Source organism: Sparus aurata, chromosome 24 (genome assembly GCF_900880675.1).
Source record: "Sparus aurata chromosome 24, fSpaAur1.1, whole genome shotgun sequence".
NCBI lineage: Eukaryota > Metazoa > Chordata > Actinopteri > Spariformes > Sparidae > Sparus > Sparus aurata.
Genome location: NC_044210.1, coordinates 2702162 through 2721325, shown reverse-complemented (window position 1 = coordinate 2721325; position 19164 = coordinate 2702162). Strand labels below are relative to the sequence as shown.

Below are 19164 nucleotides of genomic sequence, written 5' to 3'. Positions count from 1 at the left end.
CTCCACTTCTCGTGAGACTACAATGCCGGAAGTGTTCAGACGTATCATGTGATCTGCTCCTGCTGGTGCTCTGCTTTAGTAGCTATGTCAAAATAATTGTATTTTTTTTTTGACAGAACGGGTTTAGAAAAGGCTCACGTTTTATCCAAAGGGACTTCTACGCGATGCAGAACGTCATAAACACAGTGAAAGGCACGGCTCTCGGGGTGGCCGAGTTTCTCACTCCAGTGTTGAAGGTAAACTTAGATTCCAGGAGCTAGCTTGTTGATAGGTGTTGGCTACTTTGAGGTGTCATAAACACATGAACAGCTAGCAGCTAGTTGCTTACTTGCTATTTTAAGCGAGAATTAGATGCACGCTAGTAAACGTAACGTTCATGGAATATCGACCCTTCACGAATACATTTGCACAGTTGTGGTAAATGCGCACTTAGTGCTCATGAAACCCCTCTAACATACTCATTTGACTTATTTATCACAGGAATCGAAATTCAAAGAGACTGGAGTCATTACACCAGAAGAGGTGAGAATATACCTGTTAAAAGCCCATACATCTTGGGTACTGTGTTTGTATTTTTTATTTTACCTTAGTTAAATATTCTAAATCATGTCATATCATATATCCTGTAGTTCATACTTCCTTTTTTTGTATTTCAGTTTGTAGCAGCTGGAGATCACTTGGTTCACCATTGTCCCACATGGAAATGGTAAGTGTCCGTTTGCAGCTTAATCACAGATATATAAGTCCCCCCTAATACTAGGGCTGGGGAATATATATCAATATAATATGTTTTTTGTGATATGAGACTGTATATATCGTCTTGGATTCTAGATCTGGTTATATTGTGATATGGTGTCAGTGTTTTCTTCCCCTGGTCGTAAAAGCAACATTAAAGCGATGTAGTTTTCTGAACTTACCTTACTGTTCTACTTGTTAACCCCTTAGCCATTTTATCCACATTACTGATGGTTATTTATCAAAAATCTCCTCCTGTACATATTACCACTAGTCATCTCTACAGCATTATCACAACACTGATATTGTGATGTATGGTTGAAAAATACTGTGATTTATGTTGTCAAGGTTGTAGCATTTATGAAGTAATTTTTGTGGCATTCCAAAAATGTGTATACTGTGTGTTGTATACTGTGTATACATACATACATACATACATACATATATGTATGTAATATCTCAAAGTTGGTAGTACTTGGTTTAGGTAATTATCAATAACATTTTATAATAACTATCAATAATAAATGGTAAATTTATAGTTGAAATCACTTTAACTTTAGTCGTTTCACTGTTCATTGCTAATTGTGAGGTTGCAGCTAATATTCCTAATGCTTTGTAAATGGTTAATGAATACTGTGTAATTCATCTGTAAATCCTTAATTGGATTGTCATTGTAAAGTTGCAACTGATCAACTTCATCATATCTTTATGACTGATCAACAAACAGTTTATGAGGCAGTCCATTGTCCAGTGGAATATCTATTAACTGAACTTAAACTATACATGTACCATTTAATATTAATTGTTATCTTAAAGTGTTACCTAATTACCTTGCACCACCAAGATGAGGTTCATATAACTAATTGGAGGAAAGTATAAATAAAAGAAATGCAATTCCTGTTAAATTGCTGATCTTATGACAAAGTTGTCAGAGTGATTGCTCGTAGTAATAATGTTACTCCTGTTGTTACTTTCGGTTGTAATTGTACTGCTACCTTACTGCCGGTGCTAATATCAGCTTGCACTTTGAGATTGCTTACGCCATCAATTGAGACACTGGGTAACTTCCGAAAAGACTTACCAGTAGCTTACCTTTTGTGGCTCTTGAATCTTTAATAAGCTCACTTCTCTTTTCTTGTTGAGTTTCCCTGTATGGTGCAATACTGTCCTTGAAGAAAACCAAAGTTGCTTCACACTGTTTTACTGTCCATGCCAGCTTTTGGCACATTATCAACAACTGAGAAAGTAATTAAAGAAATAATGCTTTTCTTATTGTTTTTTAAATTTTTTTTTTTTTTAGATATCTATTAATCACTATACTGATTTCTTGGTGTGTCTGTGTGTGTGTGTGTGTGTGTGTGTGTGTGCACGTGTGTTGCGTGTGTTGTGTGTGTGTGTGTGTGAGAGAGAGGCCTTGTGATTCCTGGCATCTAAGTGGTAATAAATACATTACCTTCTAGTCTGTCAGCGTTTGTTCCTCCTCCAAGATATTGGAACCTAAAACACTGGTTTATTAAACCTAAAATTAATGTGGAATTGATTCTTTAAGGACATTTGGGACAATAACAGCATAATGAACACAAAATGCATAGCCTAATATTAAATTACATGTTTTTATGTTCATGATTTAATCTCTCTTCAGGGCCTCAGGGGAAGAGGTCAAGGTGAAGCCATATTTGCCCCCGGACAAGCAGTTTCTCTTGACACGCAATGGTAAGAGCTGGATTTGAAGTGGAGACTGTCGGTCATTTGACAGTTTTCCCTTTTTGGTCTCAGCTAAGCTACAGACTTTGTCACATGAGCAATTTATGAACAGTTCTCTGGTTCCTAATAAAGTGAAAAAAGTCCCTAATTAAGCAACTCTGTAAATTCCATGGGTCTGACTTAATTTGATTTGCTGTGTGATACAATACAATTTTTTTTTTATAAAAAGAGAAGCACATTTAGAAGGAAGTGTAACGTATTTTGAGTGGGAACATAGCTGAATGACCTTCAATAAATTGTATTTTATTTGTCTGAAAAATCACCATAAAAGACCATGATTGTTGTGTATACCTTGTGAACATGAAAACCTCATTACCGGTTAACTTAGGTCAGATCTGTCCTTTTTTTTTATACCCCTGGTTTGTGTGTTGACACTGTATTTACTGTCTTGCAGTTCCCTGCTACAAGCGCTGTAAACAGATGGAGTATTCAGATGAGCTGGAAGCCATCATAGAGGAGGATGATGGAGACGGGGGCTGGGTGGACACTTACCACAACTCAGGTTGGAAACCATCTAAACACCCATAGATTTTATGCAGTATATCATTAACCCTGAGGGTTTTCAGAAACCCAGTAGGTTGGATTGATATGCAGGTGGGGTTGCAGTGAATATGTACGACTTGTACATGGTCATACCATTACAACTCACCTAGTTGTTAATGTAAAAATTATTAAAATTGATGAAATCTTGCAAAATCCTTTAGCTGGCCCCAATTTATTAATATCTTTTGAAGATACCTGACTAGACTTTATATATTTCCCAACAAGGTTTATTTTCATATCCTCTATAATTGTCTTTCCCCTTGTTAATTTCCATTGCAGGCATATAAAGAAAATTAAAGATGTTATATTACTCCATCATTTAATACTTTTTGTAAAATAGCTGATTTTTATGTACTCTTCAGTGGCTGTTAAGGTATAATTTGTTAACTTCACCAGTTTTACAAATTGAAGTCCTTTGTATTATTACATCCAGTGGTTTTATTTCATGGTAGATATTTCCACTGTGTTGAGATTTGTTTATCTTTGTTTGATACCTGTTGTGCCTGTTTTTCAAAATTGGGAAGTTACAGCTCATAATGGTTTGGTTTGTTGTGTACTAAATGGTGACATCCTGTTGCCTGTGTCTGGACAAATACTACTTCATCTTAATTCCTTTGCTCAATACACACATATTATTTCACAATATCAACTACTGAATTCTTGGTGAGATGTTATGGAATGACCCACATATACTGTAACTTTTATTTGCTGAGTGTTTGCTCTTGAAAGTACAGTAAAAACTCTACTACACATCACAGCTGTGATCATTTTCTACTGTCAAGGTCAGAGGAGTAAAAAACCTTACCAGCAGGGTCTAGATGACCACATATATCCACTAATACCTCAGGTTATCACATCATGATTGACAGAATATTGCATATACACTACCTAATTTAATGGAGTTTGAGTTTCTTCAGTGCACTTTGTAGCAGGTCTTACTTTGAGTTGGATACCAGTTAGAGCTGACTGGTTCTAAAACCATGTGCTTATCAGTTCCGGTTCTTACCAGGTCATAGATCAGATCAAAAAATAAATAAGATCATCATATAGTTTCAGTAAAGATGACAGACTGATGTGTTTCAACAGGTGTGTTAGGAGTCACAGATGCTGTACGGGAAATTTCACTGGACAATAATAAGGTATGCTTCATGGTTTTTAGTTGGTTTTCATGTTGAGAATGAACTGAGAAATCAAAAAATTCCAAATGTAATCTGTTGTGTAATACAAGAATAAAAAGGTATAATAAATATGTGTGTATGACTTATAAAAAGTCACTCAACCTGAAAGGGTTAGTTCACCTAAATAAGAAAAAAAAAGTTTTAACAATTGCCACTCGTGGTTTTTGTTACGAGCCCCTACAAGAGACACTCCAAATGAGGTATGACTTAAGACAGTCAAGCATGCTGCAGTTTAAAGGAAGATAAGTAATTAACTGAAAAGTGACCAAACAAAAGGAAAAAACCCTTAACAATCAATCAAACAAACAAACTGACTGGGGCCGTCAGAGCTGGGGGCTAACCGTCTACCCTAACAAGGAAGAAGGAAACAACTAAACCTAACTGAAACAAAGCCATGAAAACTAGACTACTGCACCCATCAGATAAACATATCACAAAACATAATACCCCAGCCAGCCTCCAGACTGACTGACTGCATCTGTGGTCAGGTGAAATGGAGTAAGAGAGAGAGAGACAGAGACTAATGCCCTACCCCCTCTTATAAGTTATTCATAATCAGCCAGGCTGCTATCACCTGAAAAGGCTTGAGGCCAAGCATCAGCCACAGTGGCACGTCCTGGCCAGCAGAGGGGGAGCATGTAACAGTTTTCACTAAGGCAGGCAATGTCAGGCTAATGTGCCAGGGTTCAGGTTTTGGATTTCATTGTGTGCCTCTTAAGGTATAATTGGTTAACTTCACCAGTTTTACAAATTGAAGTCCTTTGTGGCTTCAGAAGAAGCTGCATGTAATGTGATAATTGCCTTCAGTGATGTCTTTCAGTGGCTAAGTTTGCATTGTTGGTATTGTAAGTACCAGGTTTTTAAAAGCAGTCTACCTGTCTAATATTGCACTTCTATAACACTGTTGGACTAACAACAGTTAAAACTTATGATAACATTTTGATCATTGATATAGTCGAACCAGAAATATGGCCTACTTTATTCCACTCATTCTTCCTGCTTTTCCTGCTGGTGCCTACATTAGCAACAATGCAACTTAGCCACTGAGTAACATCACTGGAGGCAAATAACCTGCTTACATGTAGCTTCCTCTGGAGCCACAAAAGGCTTTATACTGCTTTAACAAATGCAGTAAAACCTGTAAACACACTTTAATGTGTACAATTTGTGGATTTACCCTTTAAAAGATCAGCACCCACTCCTGTGCAGTTTCAAATAGATCCCTTTTAATGTTTAATTCCTCTAGGACAAGAATATGAATGCTAAATCTGCAGCACGTTGTGATGACGATGACGACGATGATGATGAAGATGGAGAAGCAGCAGATATGGAAGGTATTATATATCCCAACTGTAACTGAGCAATGACTTGAACCTGTACTTGAACTCATGTTGTCCTTAATGCTGTCTTTTCAGAATATGAGGAAAGTGGCCTGTTGGAAACAGATGAGGTAGACGGCTCAAAGTGTGGCAGATTTCTTGTGTTATCTAATATCAGTTACACTTACACTTTTTTTCCCCCTGTGTCTAGGCGACCCTTGACACCAGTAAAATGGTGGAAACTAAAGCCAAAGCAGAGCCTGGGAGCGAGGATGCCATCCTCCAGACTAGAACATATGACCTGTACATCACATATGATAAATACTACCAGACCCCTCGACTCTGGCTGTTTGGATACGACGAAGTATGCACCTTCCCAAAACGGCACTGTATAAGCATGGATGTTTTTATCTGTTCAAGTTTATATTGTTTTGCTTAAAGCTGATGTTTGAGAACTAGAGAAAGGCTGAAAGATAAACCCTCATAGGCACACTGATAAACCATCGGCTCATCAAGCTGCTGTGGTGTTTCTCAGGACAGGCAACCACTGACTGTAGAGCAGATGTACGAGGACATCAGCCAGGATCATGTGAAGAAGACAGTCACCATTGAGAACCACCCCCACCTTCCTCCACCTGCCATGTGCTCTGTCCACCCCTGCAGGTGAGAAAGACAAATGGGCGGAAAAAACCTAAGCACACATGCGAGTGGGATTTAAGAGCAATACTGTCATCATTATCACAAGAAAATCACCTATTTCTGTTGGTTCAAGCTGTTACAACACTCTCTGTGCAGAAATAAATGAAAGAATGCTCTTTGTATCTGTGTGTTGAAGGTGTTATTTGAGTCTTTTCACAGAGGCTTTAATAAGAATCCTTGGCTGATCTAATCTGTGTTTTCAGACATGCTGAAGTGATGAAAAAGATCATTGAGACTGTGGCAGAAGGGGGAGGAGAGCTAGGAGTGCACATGTATCCTTTCATGGTAATAAACTGTTCCATGTCCACATCTATATGCAATATACAACAATCATGTTTCATGTTCTGAGGTGTTGCAGAGCTAAAGATGCTTAATTTTTGTACAGTATGTTAAACAGGATGTCAGCAGGTCTATAAAAAGTCTCAAGTTGTATTTTAAATGTTATAAATATTAGACATGAAAAGTTCTTAAATAGGGTTAGCATTAGGGTAATTCTTTAAACCTACCACGTCATCAAAAAGATGATTTCTTCAAACATCAGCCTTAAATTTGGTTTTCAAAAAAGTTTTTTTTTAAAAAAGAAGACAAATGAAGTGTGTGATACCTGTAGACAACCTGGTTTAAAGTCTTCCTGTTCAGGAAATATGGGACAAAAAAATGGAATGTATGCACTTTTGGCAGACTGATCATTGTGATGAAAGTTAACTTCCTGGATAAGCAGGTGTGAAATCTGCTGCAGTGATCTGTTTCCTCCTCGGTCCTCTGGCAGGTTTTTCTTGACCAGCAGCTCCAACAGCATCTCCTGAAACCATACTACAATTTAAGCAGCAGAACATGTTTAGTTTTGTGCTTTTTTACCTATAGTCAAATCAGATAAACTGGTTTTGTCTTAGTGGAAACCCAGCTTGCAGTGACACCAGACTTTGTGCCTCTAATGGTTAATGTCACAAAAATCTGTGAGTTTGTTTGCTTGTGTCGGGCCCGAGGATTGTGATATTACATCTTTCTGACCATTTAACCACTGGAAGATATTGCAGCAACTCCCTTAGATGTTATTTGTTATGAATGTTCATAGTCAGAAAGTTAGTGATACGAGACCTTTCCTCTAGCGTCACCTTCAGGGCAAAATATCCACTTTTACACCTATTGAATAAATGCAAACTAAGAAATAAAAATGATACTCTAAACTAAAAGACCGGTCAGTATGATGATATACATTTTATAGCCTAAGATTTTTAAATACTGTTTATATTGCCTCTTATATCTTAGTATTGCATTGAACTGTTGAGAATAATGTAACAAATGAACCAGGACTGATCTATGACAATATGGGACGTTTGCCTTGATTGATTCTGTATTTAATTAGCTATATTAGAGAAAACCCTGAGTACATTAACTTATGTGTGCCCCAGTTATTTCCCCAATGTTGCACTGTCATGTTGTGCGTCTGATAACTTTTTACTGTGTGTTTTCCTTAAATGAGACTTTCAGGTACCTTCTGATTTTCCTCAAGTTTGTCCAGGCTGTCATTCCCACAATAGAGTATGACTACACGAGACACTTCACCATGTAGCTTCATAAATCTGCCTCTGCTAATGCAACGTGTCCATGGGAAAGATCAGCTCTTCTGCCTCTGTGTTGAGATTATATCTGGTCTGATCTGATTACAAGCAGTTTGTGGAGTGTTTGTGTTGATCTGAGACACTTTCTGAGTGTGCAGGACTTTGCGAATGTTGGAGGTTTGTGACAAAACTGTCTGTTGAAGGAACAGTCTGACATTTTGGGAAACCCAGAGTCAGATAAGAAAATGAATATCAGTTTAATGTATGCCTGTCCAGTACAGAGATGGATGTGGTCTGTAGAACTGCTGCTAGCCTAGCTATGCCCAGGTTAAACTCAGAACTTACCTGCGAAAAACAGAAATCTAAAACGACACATTTGGATTTATTTCTAACTAGTCTGCTAGCGAACAGCTCAAATGATGGAATTGTGTTTATTTTCTCTTGTATCAATGCTGGCTAATGGTTTCCCCTACTTCCAGTGTGCTAATGTATCTCTGTACTAGACAACCAGAACTGCAACTGATATCTGTCTTTTCATCTGACTCTGGAAGAGACTGCAAATGAGGCTTCATCCCCAAAGTTAGACTGTTATCCTGATGTTTCTCTACAGGTTTAATGTTGTGACCACAATGTGGTGAGCGTTCATAAAGTTATTGTTCAGAAGATTTCAGTGCTGTTACTCACCCCATTCTATGGAAGAGGGTCAGGGCCACTGCAAAAAGAAAAATAATCTGAGTTTTGAGGTTTTCTCTGAATTCTAAATTTTTTTCCCCCACCGAGTTTAAAGTGAAAAATTGGGCCTTTTTTCTCAGACTCCGAATTCTGACTTTTTTTTTCTTTTTTTAAAAAAAAGGTCAGAATTCTGAGACAAAAGACAGAGTTTTGGGGGAAAAGCCAGAGGTTTGGGTTTACAGTCAAAAGTCTGAATTTTTTCCTGAAAAAAATGAAATCAAGTCAGAATATTTATTTAAAAGAATTCAGGATTCTGAAAAATAGTCTGCGCTCAAATGGTGGTTTCAATCATCTTCCATACCATTCCATACTGCTTCACTGTTTCTTCACGGTTTCAAATGTAGTAGTCCACTTCTGAAAATAAATAACCCCTTACTGTGCAGAGTTGTCAGCTCCTTACATTAGTAAGAGTGAGAGGGGGTCTGGACAACAGTCCTGCCTGCAGTATTAGTGGCACAGACATGGAAGCTGCGTTGAGTAATGTTTGGGCCACTCAGCAGGAAAAGGTGTAAACTAGACATTGACTTTTTATCCCTCATAAAATTGTTAGATTGTTGGCTAACATGTTAACAAACCGTTGCCTATTAACACATCCAGCAAACACAGAGCAACATTGACCGTCATTTTATTACTCGCACCTGATGAATGTAAATCCAATATTCACTGGCTGTTTGGTCCACTCCTGAGCTAAATATTTGTCTCTCATACTGCTAAACGCTCCACTGTGTTCACCAGCTAACCTCTTACTGTGTATGTCGGCTATTTAGCACATCGGTTCTAGTACAGCTTAAAAAAATATTAAGAAGAAAATATTTCATATGTGGGGATTTGGAATCGGACAGCTATCGGTGGGAGATGTATGTGTTCTCACAAACATCACTTTCTCAAACGTCTCTGTACCTGACTGCAGCACTGACAGGAGCTTCTTGACTATTACTGATATTATCCCTATACGTCACTGCAGTGGTTGGTATTGCTTCCATTCTAAAGCACTTTGCAGGACTCATTGCTGAACCTCATTATTGTAAATCAGCTCTTTATGCCACTTTGTCTTAACGCTTCATTCTCTGAATGTGTTGATATCCAGACCCTTTCATTTACCAATGGTTCCTGTGCTTGGTTTATATGGTTTCTGTGTTGTATTTCAACTTTGGACATTTCCCTCCCCTCTGCAGCTTGTGTCAGAACCTTGACTTTTTTCAATTTGTCTTGCTTCTACAAGCTCGATGTATTGTTGTGTCTAAGAGCTACGTGAAGGTCGGCTGTGAACTCTGTTGTGCAGCTTTTTAGCAAAACAACTGGAGAACTACTTTTGTTGTCACATGCCTCTGGATTCACTTCAATGAATCCTTCAGTGAATTTCTGGAAGAATCTGCACTATAAACTATCTTTGGCTCATTTCAGTATCCTGTTTCTGACAGTACTTACACAACTAAATAAAGTATCTGCTTCAGTAATACTCGCTCTACTTTCCTTGTTGTTGGTTCGGTAAAATATTCTCTCTACTTCCTGCTGGTCCAGTCCCCTGATGTAATTTGCTCAGTGGTAACACTTGAACATTTTGAAGTAATGTAAATTTATCAATAAAGAGATCCCAAATATTGCAAAGAAATGCTATTTTTGTATTTATTCACTGGGGAGGGATTTTGTGCGTGGTGAGAGCTATGATCTAAAATCCTCTTAGGTGTGTCTTAACTCAGAGCTTATGTAGAGGTACATAAACGACAAAAAGATATGCCATTTTTATAAATCCAAATTATGTTTTTTTTTTATTATTCCAATTAAAAAGAGAAAACAAGACAAACACCTCAAAAGGAAAAGCTTTTATTTTTTAGGAGAACTTTTGTCTCATCCCCTCTTCTGCTGTTACACATTTTGACCAGCTGGGGGCGGTAGTGTCCCTGAAGGCTGTCCAACAGCCGGCTGATGTGATCACCAGCAGAAGAAGCCCTCAGAATGCTTTAGTAAACGGTGTGTGGAGGTCATGCGGCGCGAGTCCAACATGTCTGTGTTGTACCCCACTCTCCTGCTCTGCGTGTACGGCTTCTTCTCCAACCTGAGACCGTCGGAACCTTTCCTCACCGCGTACCTAATGGGACCGGACAAGAACCTGACAGAAACCCAGGTGAGTTAGCTTGCCCGGGCTAAAGAGCTAGCGCGTCAATGTGTAAAAGACCTTGCGTCATATTTGAACTTCTGACGTAACGTTAATAAACATGTGAGAGAAATTATTATTTTGTTTCTTCTGCACAAATGTGACCATTACCTCAGCAACAGAATGACAAAACAGCCTGTGGGTCTTAATCTTATAGTCACAAGGTCCCTGTTCGTAAACCCTGTAACCTCCTGAGTCCCTACATAATATATGCACATTGTTTTTTATCATGCACTATTTGTAACGTTTGACACTTACAGAAACACCTGACTCATAGACAGACATTATGTACTTGTGTTAGTAAATGTTAGTTTTTTCCCAATATACTACTATACACAAAAGACTGTGTGTATATTGTGTACGCACACTTGGCCAATAAAGCTGATTCTGATATTATATAATATGTATTTGTTATAATATTTAAGACGGCTCTTAAAGTTCAAATTAAACAGAAGTCATAGTTTGACAAACCCTGCTTGACAATTCACAAATATTGACAGCAAGATTGTACGAGGCTTTGCTGTTGGATCAGTCATATACAGTTTGTATGCACTCACTGTGATTCACTCTTCTCAGTGTCTATGAGAGTGAAGCCCCGACAGCACATCTTAGACTTAATGCTCATATGGCATTAAATCAGAACGCACGCTTGCAATACTTCCAAGCAGTAGTTCAGGAGAGTTCGGCTTCATGTTTCAGAGTGCCAGTAAATATCCTATCCTCGCAAACTTCAACTTCTTTGTACCAAAAGAAAAAAGATGGTCCTTACGAATCCACTGACAGCATGTTCTGTAAATGAATCAGAGTAACGGAGACACCATTACTGGTTAAAGATGTTGCTGTACAAGTTTTTGTGCACAAATTCAATTGAAATAATTTTAAAAAATGGCAACGTTTTAAAGTTGTTTCTGTTAACGGTGTGGCTGTCTCACCATGTCAGGCACTTGTTGAGACACAGGCTATGTTCTCTTGTTACGCCACCACTGCAGCTGCTTGTGTCAGAGCAGGAAAGTGTTCTCACAGCTTCCCCACACTTAACATTTTTCCTCTGCAATTAAAGGTAACAACGTCTGGCTGTCCAGCATGGCTGTAATGGAACTTCAGTGGCACCGCTTGGCAGTCTGACAGGGAATCTGAGACAACCTGAGGATCATGTTAATTAAACCTCAGTAATACCGCCTTGGTCTGTACTTCTGTCTGCAGGCTGTGTGCTGAGGCACTCAATGTGTTGTGACAATTTACATTTTTTGACCTACATACCCAAATCCATTTTAAGATTCACATTTATATCATTATAGCATTCATGGTAATGTGTCATGGAGTGCTTCATAATAATAGGACTGCTCATTACTTTTATTTGGTCTGCTTTGTCAGTCTAGCTCCAGCAACAGACCGTTAAATGCCAAAAACAGAATAATCCCTCTTGAAAAGTGGTAATTTCTGGTTAATCCAAAGGTAATTGCCTCCATCAGATTTTAAAATGTCAGTGAAGCAGTGATAAATCTGTTTTTGCCCTGAATTGCCCCATGTACTTAGGATGGGAATCGTACTTGGGTCATTGAGTTTGTACATATTAAAACCATAATTTCCAGACAAAGCAGATTTAAGCGCAAAATCTAGGCTCTAACACTGGCTGTGGTGATTAGTTGTCATGTAATTAATGCCGTTCAGCCCTGGTAACAACGTCGCCGAGTGATCCGATTGGAAGTTGACAGCTTGAAGTTGCTGAATGCCCCCTTGAGATCCAATATCTCAGGCCACATGCAGAGGTGTTCTGGGCCACATGTGATCACATTCTTTTAGAAGTATGTCCTCACATGTGTCTCTGGCTAAATGCATCTAATCTGATCTTCAAATCAGTGACCACAATATCCCCAGTCTCCATTAACAGATGGCATCATTTTGAGAGTTGTTGAGTTTACAAATACAGTAAACTCTCACCAGAATAGGCAATGTCTCTGTTGCTTGAGGGCTGTGGAGAAAGTCCCAGACTCTCTTCAAAAATGTTATGAGTTGTTGAGTTAGGGTAACGTTTATGAACTGTTAAACGTTGTCTATGAGGTGCAACAGTTTGAGCCAAGATGTTGTAGTAGAGACAGGCTTCTAAAGGAATGGCTAGCCTAAGTTCCATTTGTCTACTTTCCTTTCCCTGTGACCGGGCATATGCCAGGAGCAGCCTTCAAACCAGGCTGGATTAGCATGATTCTTATCCGAACTCTATTAACTCCCTGGGGCGGACCCAGCCGGTCAGGTTGGGTAGTTGAAAAAAGTCTGCTGCTCTCAATCCAAAACACCAGCGTTCTTCTCCAATGCTAAATAATGCATTTCTGCCATGGTCAATTGCATATTTCAGCAAAAAGCTGGCTGACCCAAATTACCTTGTAAAAGCACATCTGTTGGTCCCAGTGATGCTCGTGTTTATTGGCACACAGAGTGGGTAAGCGGTATCCGATCACAAGCCGTCGTTCAAGAGACGTCTTGATGCAAGTTGTGAACTGACAGACTTGGAGCTGACAACTTGTGATCGGCTCACTCAGGATGGGTTGTGCCTAAACATCATGCATGGAGGTGATACATGTCCATGGGATCATCTTCTAATGTGCAAACTCTATTTTTTATGACCAACTTTTGCTTCTGTTCAGTACCTAGTGGTAAATATGCTTGGATATGCATGCTTTTGTGAACTTTTGGTATATCATCTGTTACCTGCAGGTCGTCAATGAAATCTACCCAATATGGACCTATTCCTACCTGGTGTTGCTGTTTCCCATCTTCCTGGCCACTGACTACCTCTGCTATAAGCCTGTGTTGATTCTACAGGCCACCAGCTTAATAGTGACCCATGTTATGCTGCTGAAGGCACAAGGCCTCCTGGCCATGCAGCTCCTGGAGTTTTTCTTTGGGCTGGCCACGGCCTCGGATGTGGCCTACTTCTCCTACATCTACAGCGTGGTGGAGCCGGCACACTACCAGAGAGTGACTGGTTACTGCCGGAGCATTACTCTGTTTGGCTTAGCTGCTGGTTCTCTGATCGGTCAGCTCCTGTTCTCTGTGGCCAAAATTCAGCTGCGCCACCTCGTCATTATCTCGCTGACGTCGGCCTCGGTGGCCTTTGTTGCTCCCTGGTTTCTGCCCACGGCCAAGAAGAGCTTGTTCTTTCACAAGAGTCCAGGAGCAGTGGAGGAGAGGCCGCGGAGCAACAGCACCACCATGCTGGAGAAAGTGCCACTGAACACCCAGGAAGCCTCCACGGTGAGTGACAAGCTTCATGGCTAGGAAGTTATGACACTCCAAATCCCAGGTTTGCTTTGAATTTCAATTCAAACATTTTTTTTCAGCACTAATGGTGCTTGCTATTGCCTATCGCACCTGGATTTGGAAAAATCAGCAAATTATTGGTGTTATGCCCTGATAATTATTTTTTCCATTTTCTTAAAAAACAGGTATTTTACAAAACCTCTGCAGATTGGGGTCAGACAAGTTTAAAAAATAATCACCAAAAATAAAGATTCCAGAGTTCAACAACCAAAAAAAAACCTGCCTTCAGTGAGTCAACAGTAAAAAACGAAAAATGGAAATTTCCCTTATTAGTTTCACAAAACTGTTCTCCATGCAGAAATCTGGGCCCTCGGGGAACAGAGGTGACAGCAGGGGTCTTGTGGACGTGTTGCGGATGTTGTTCGATGACTTCCTGCAGTGCTACAGATGTCGCCCTCTGCTGGCGTGGTCGCTGTGGTGGGCTCTGGCCACCTGCGGCCACTTCCAGATCGTCAACTACGCTCAAGCATTGTGGGAGAACATTCGTCCATCCCACGACTTTGAAATCTACAACGGCTACGTAGAGACATTGTCTATGCTACTAGGTGAGAGTGCCGCTGAAGGTTTAATCAGGTTTTATATACTAAACGGTTGAATTTGAATGTATGACTGAACCGTATTTCTAACAGTTGTGTTGTGCTGTGCTGGTCCACAGGGGCCCTGGCAGCTCTGCTGGTGGGCTACCTGCCTGTGTGCTGGGCTCTGTGGGGGGAGCTGGTATTGTGCGTCCTCTCCCTGCTGATGGCTGTGTGTGTGTTTGTCATGGACATGGTGCGGAACATCTGGATGTGTTACGCCTCGTACATCCTCTTCAGAGCCACATACATGCTGCTGATCACCGTGGCCACGTAAGTAACGACGTAAGGTTGATGGAGCGGTCAGCAGTTACGAACAAGACCAGCCGACAACCGCTAACAAGCTAACAAACACACCGCTGTAGGTGACGACATTGTGGCTCGGTCCACTCTTTTTTTTTTTTTTTACAGTTAATGGATTGAAGAAGCTCTTAAAACAGAATCATGGTATGGGAAAGGTTTGTTCAGTGCTGGCCCCTTTTGTGTGCTGGCACATTCAGACAACTGTAAATTAAGCAGTAGAAGTAAATCTTAGGTTAGTCAGCCTTTGTGTTTGCAAACTGTAGAGTACAGTTTTAGAGACAGATCCTGCTTTCACGGATCACCAACTGTGAATTGAAAAGGGAAGAGTGAAGGTTTCCCCTAACTGAAGTTAAGTTTTGAACATCACTGTTTGTTCAGACTAACCCAGCTGTTGATGAGAGGTCCACAAGAAGAAGCACGTTCATCTCCAGGTATCTCTGTGTGCTTTGGTTTGAAAAGTGTGGGAATCACCACCCCAACAACAACTAAACTTGATCTTAAACTAGTGTTTTGGTTTCTCTCTGGATCTCAGTTCTCTGTTTATACTTCAGCTGGGGCCGTAGGTCGTAGGAGGAATTGAATGTCAGCATTTTTAAACACTAAACTTTCATTACAAGTTTTGCAAGTGCTGTCTTTATTGCTGTCCATTGCCAAACTGCTGTGCAAAAACAAGAAGAGACTGTTCTACAAATCTAAACCTTCCACCATTACAGTGATTCACGGAGTTATCCTGTTGTGTGCACTCTGACCCATCAGATATCAGATCGCAGCCAGTCTCAACATGCAGCGCTATGCCCTGGTGTTTGGAGTGAACACCTTCATGGCTCTGCTGCTGCAGTCTCTGCTCACTGTGGTGGTGGTGGACTCCGCTGGCCTCGGCCTCGATGTCTTCACTCAGGTGAGGAAGTACAACGAGCCGCACCCACTCGCTTGTTGCCCATGACAACATACATGGAGCACCTATGCTGTTCCTGTGTTCCTTTTAATGACCGCTGTCTTGTATGCTTCCTTCAGTTTTTCATCTACGGTGGCTACTTTGCCGTCATCTCGTTGATCTTCCTCATCGCTGGACTTTACAAAGTGGCCTCCAGGAGGCGCTCCAAGCAGGAGGTCCTGGCCAACAGCCCAGCAGAAACAGAGTCAGACTCTCCTCCAATCAGTGCTGCTGCTGATAGCGCGTAATATTGTTTAGATTCTCACATGCTGAAGCAGCAGAGGTGAGTGAGCACATGGACTCCACAAAGTGAGCTTCAGTTATCCCTTCAGCCTCAGTTTCTTTATTGTGTCAAAGTTTTAAGTGACACAGTAGAGGGGAGAAGCTGAATATAAACTTATTAAAATGCTTCTAGCTGTAATCATCCACTTTGATGTTCCTCTAGAAGGAACTGACACTCAGCCTTGATGTATTATCATTGTATTGTTGTTATGAGTAATGTGTTACACTTGCACATCCAGCACTCATGGAGATGAGCTGGTGTGGAAAACAGACTGTTTACTAAAACAAGCACATTACAGTGGGTTATTACAGTTGGTTCCCTGAAAACAGCTGTCTGCTGCTACAGGTGACTTATTTTATGACTAAAAGCACTTGATGATGGCACTGAGACTGAGTTACTGAGTATAATCTGAGTATAATCAAAACAATGAGCAGGTTCACTCATCAAGGACCACTTTCACTTTGAATTCTAATCATTTGACCACACTTTGCTGATCATAGAGAATGCTTCGTCTACTGTAAGTCGCACAATTTTACAAATGTTCAGATTTGTAAATGTCTCTCCCCCCAACTTATTGAAGTTGATGCCTTACGGTCTTCAGACTACTGGTGACAAAGCAACAGGCTGTGAGTCATTCCTTTCAATGGAAGCCGGCGATGTGAAGTTTGAAATGACACTTAGTGCTGCTAGATGTGCTACAAATTAAAGTTGAGCTGGTCTTAACTTTCAATGGCAACTCGGCAACAATGTAGCTGGCTGCATCAGCCTTTGTGTCATAGTGCGAGCACATTCGATTTGATGTCAAAAGCTGAAAAACACAAAGAATGTTTCCTTCTCAGGACAGCAGTCCTGTCTGTGTTACATACACCAGCCAAAAAGATGTTTGTATTTTTATATATATATTGTGTTTTGCATCATTGATAAGTATTAGCACTGATAAACAGTATCAGTATCAAGGCTTATTAATAACCTGTCTTTAATGAACACAATGCTGTTGAAGCTTGAAATGTTACACTTGCACCATGTTTGCCATGGTTAGGCTGCTTCTTTCTATATAATTATATTCCATACAAGATTCTTTTTTAAAGCTAAATGATCCGTTAGTGGCTTTGGACAAAGTGCCTTAAAAGTGCAAAGGTACCTTCAGCTGCTTCGTCATCAAAAGACAAATGTGCGATCTTGTTAAGAGTTTTAGTTTGTTGCTGTCAACAAATCCAATGAAAAGACCAAAATAATCAATATTTGAATCCGTTAATACGTGGAGTTTAATACTTTTATTTATTTTGTAATGTGAACGTGGTATGCCACGGCTAGTAAAAATGTCAACCTCTGACTTATCTGTGGTTTGCAGCTTCATTAAGCATTTTGGTTAGCAGGAGAGTGTGTGTGAAAATTAGTCAAAATATGTGAAAGTGTGTGTGTTCATCGTAATGGTGGAACATGACACCGAGTGCAAAACTGATGATATAAAAAAAATTTGAAAAAGAATGGAGGGCAAGAAACTGAACCCAAAAACTGCTGGCGCTGGTTGGCTAGCACCACGCACGGTAGCCTGTGCCTTCTCTGTGTGTGAATGGGTGAATGAGCCGTAAATTGTAAAGCGTTCTGGATGAAGGCTCTTATAAATGCTATCCGTTAGCCAAAGTTTTATAATGCCTATTCCTTTTTTTTACTGACCAAATGTTTTATGTCACCTACACACAGTACTAGTACTGAAAAAATCAGCCAGGCTCTGTGCCAGCCTCTAGTTTTCATTAATATCATGAACGAGTTAATGTCTCTCTTAATATCAATACAAATAAACTGACAACGGTGGTGGAGTAGCAACTTTTGCTAACTTTAGCTCTTAAATAAAGAATACCTTATTTGCTCTGCAGTACAATCACAAGATAAAGTGGATACAATTTGTCTTTTAATAAGAGAAAAAAAAAGACTGAAACACTTTGATAGATGAAGCAGATTGGAGGTCAGTGGTTGTGTTGACCACATGTATATATCTGCCAAAGGTAGTGCGGCTGTGGCACAGGGGAAGAGCCAGCGTCTTGTTAACGGAAGGTCGCTGGTTTGATTCCCCTGGTCTGTATGTCGAAGTGTCCTTTGGCAAGATATCTAATTCCCAACTGCCCTGATGTGCGTGGTCCGGACCTTGCATGGCAGCCACCGCCATTAGTGTATGAATGTATGTATGAATTACCGGTACTGTAAGTCACTTTGGACAAAAGTGTCTTCTAAATGCCCTAAAATGTAAAATGTTCTAGTCTCTTTGTGCTTATGACAATTTGTGACAAATGATGTCATTTGAACATCCAATAAACAAGCAAACCAAATAGCTTGAATGAATGTCGAACTTGATTTAATGTCAGTTAATCTATTATAATCTGTGTTAATCATTGTTAATCATCATCTGTGTTAGTCATCTTTTAGATGCTTGTATGCACATTAAGAATTTCCAAATATTAGGTTCATTAACTCAGCGCTGCAAATACATGTCAAACACTGAATTTGAGTATCACTGTTATTTATCTGAGCACTTATTAGTAATTTTGGATGACACAATTATGAAGACTTGATAAGGACGGATTTTACAGTTGGCCTTTGCTGTGTGAAATGGTGCCTCTCCTCCTTTGCCACAGAGTGCTATGTATCCTATATTCTGTGCATTCATTTCTTTTGACATCACACCTGACCTGTAGCGAGTTGTATGAGAGCTAGGCTTCGTGTAAATATGTTAATTCTTTACTTCCGTTAGATTCTTTGCACTATTTTTATACTTGGTCTTACATGACATTCTGTGTGTGTGTGTGTAGTCACCTGCCAAACATGTTAGTTGTGTTATGATGGATCTATGACTAAACAGTGACCCATCAACTTCTGTGGCAGTTTGAAAAAACAGTCATACATAACACAAAAAACAGGATTCTTTGGCAAAACGTTCTGATTTCTTTGTGATAATTATTGCATAGAGACAACAACTCTGTATTTTTGTTCTGTTTTTCTTGTTACAACTGTACTGTATATCTTTTAAATAAAGAGATGACATCACTTTTCAATGTTTCTGTTCTGT

At 39.8% G+C, this 19164-nt stretch overlaps 2 protein-coding genes across 2 annotated transcripts; both read left to right on the top strand.

The window, feature by feature from the left end:
- Positions 1–2: 2 nt before the first annotated feature.
- atg3 (autophagy related 3) lies at positions 3–10144 on the top strand. Its single transcript, XM_030409681.1, has 12 exons — positions 3–236; positions 481–522; positions 657–706; positions 2378–2448; positions 2894–3001; positions 4129–4181; positions 5467–5554; positions 5636–5670; positions 5751–5903; positions 6075–6202; positions 6442–6510; positions 7730–10144. Exons 1-12 carry the CDS (start codon positions 165–167, stop codon positions 7809–7811), a joined length of 951 nt encoding a protein of 316 aa, XP_030265541.1. The 5' UTR covers positions 3–164; the 3' UTR covers positions 7812–10144.
- A 289-nt stretch (positions 10145–10433) lies between these two features.
- On the top strand, positions 10434–19150 carry slc19a2 (solute carrier family 19 member 2). Its single transcript, XM_030409932.1, has 6 exons — positions 10434–10657; positions 13400–13939; positions 14304–14550; positions 14661–14853; positions 15640–15781; positions 15898–19150. The coding sequence occupies exons 1-6, from the start codon at positions 10517–10519 to the stop codon at positions 16063–16065; spliced, it is 1431 nt and encodes a 476-aa protein (XP_030265792.1). The 5' UTR covers positions 10434–10516; the 3' UTR covers positions 16066–19150.
- Positions 19151–19164: the final 14 nt, after the last annotated feature.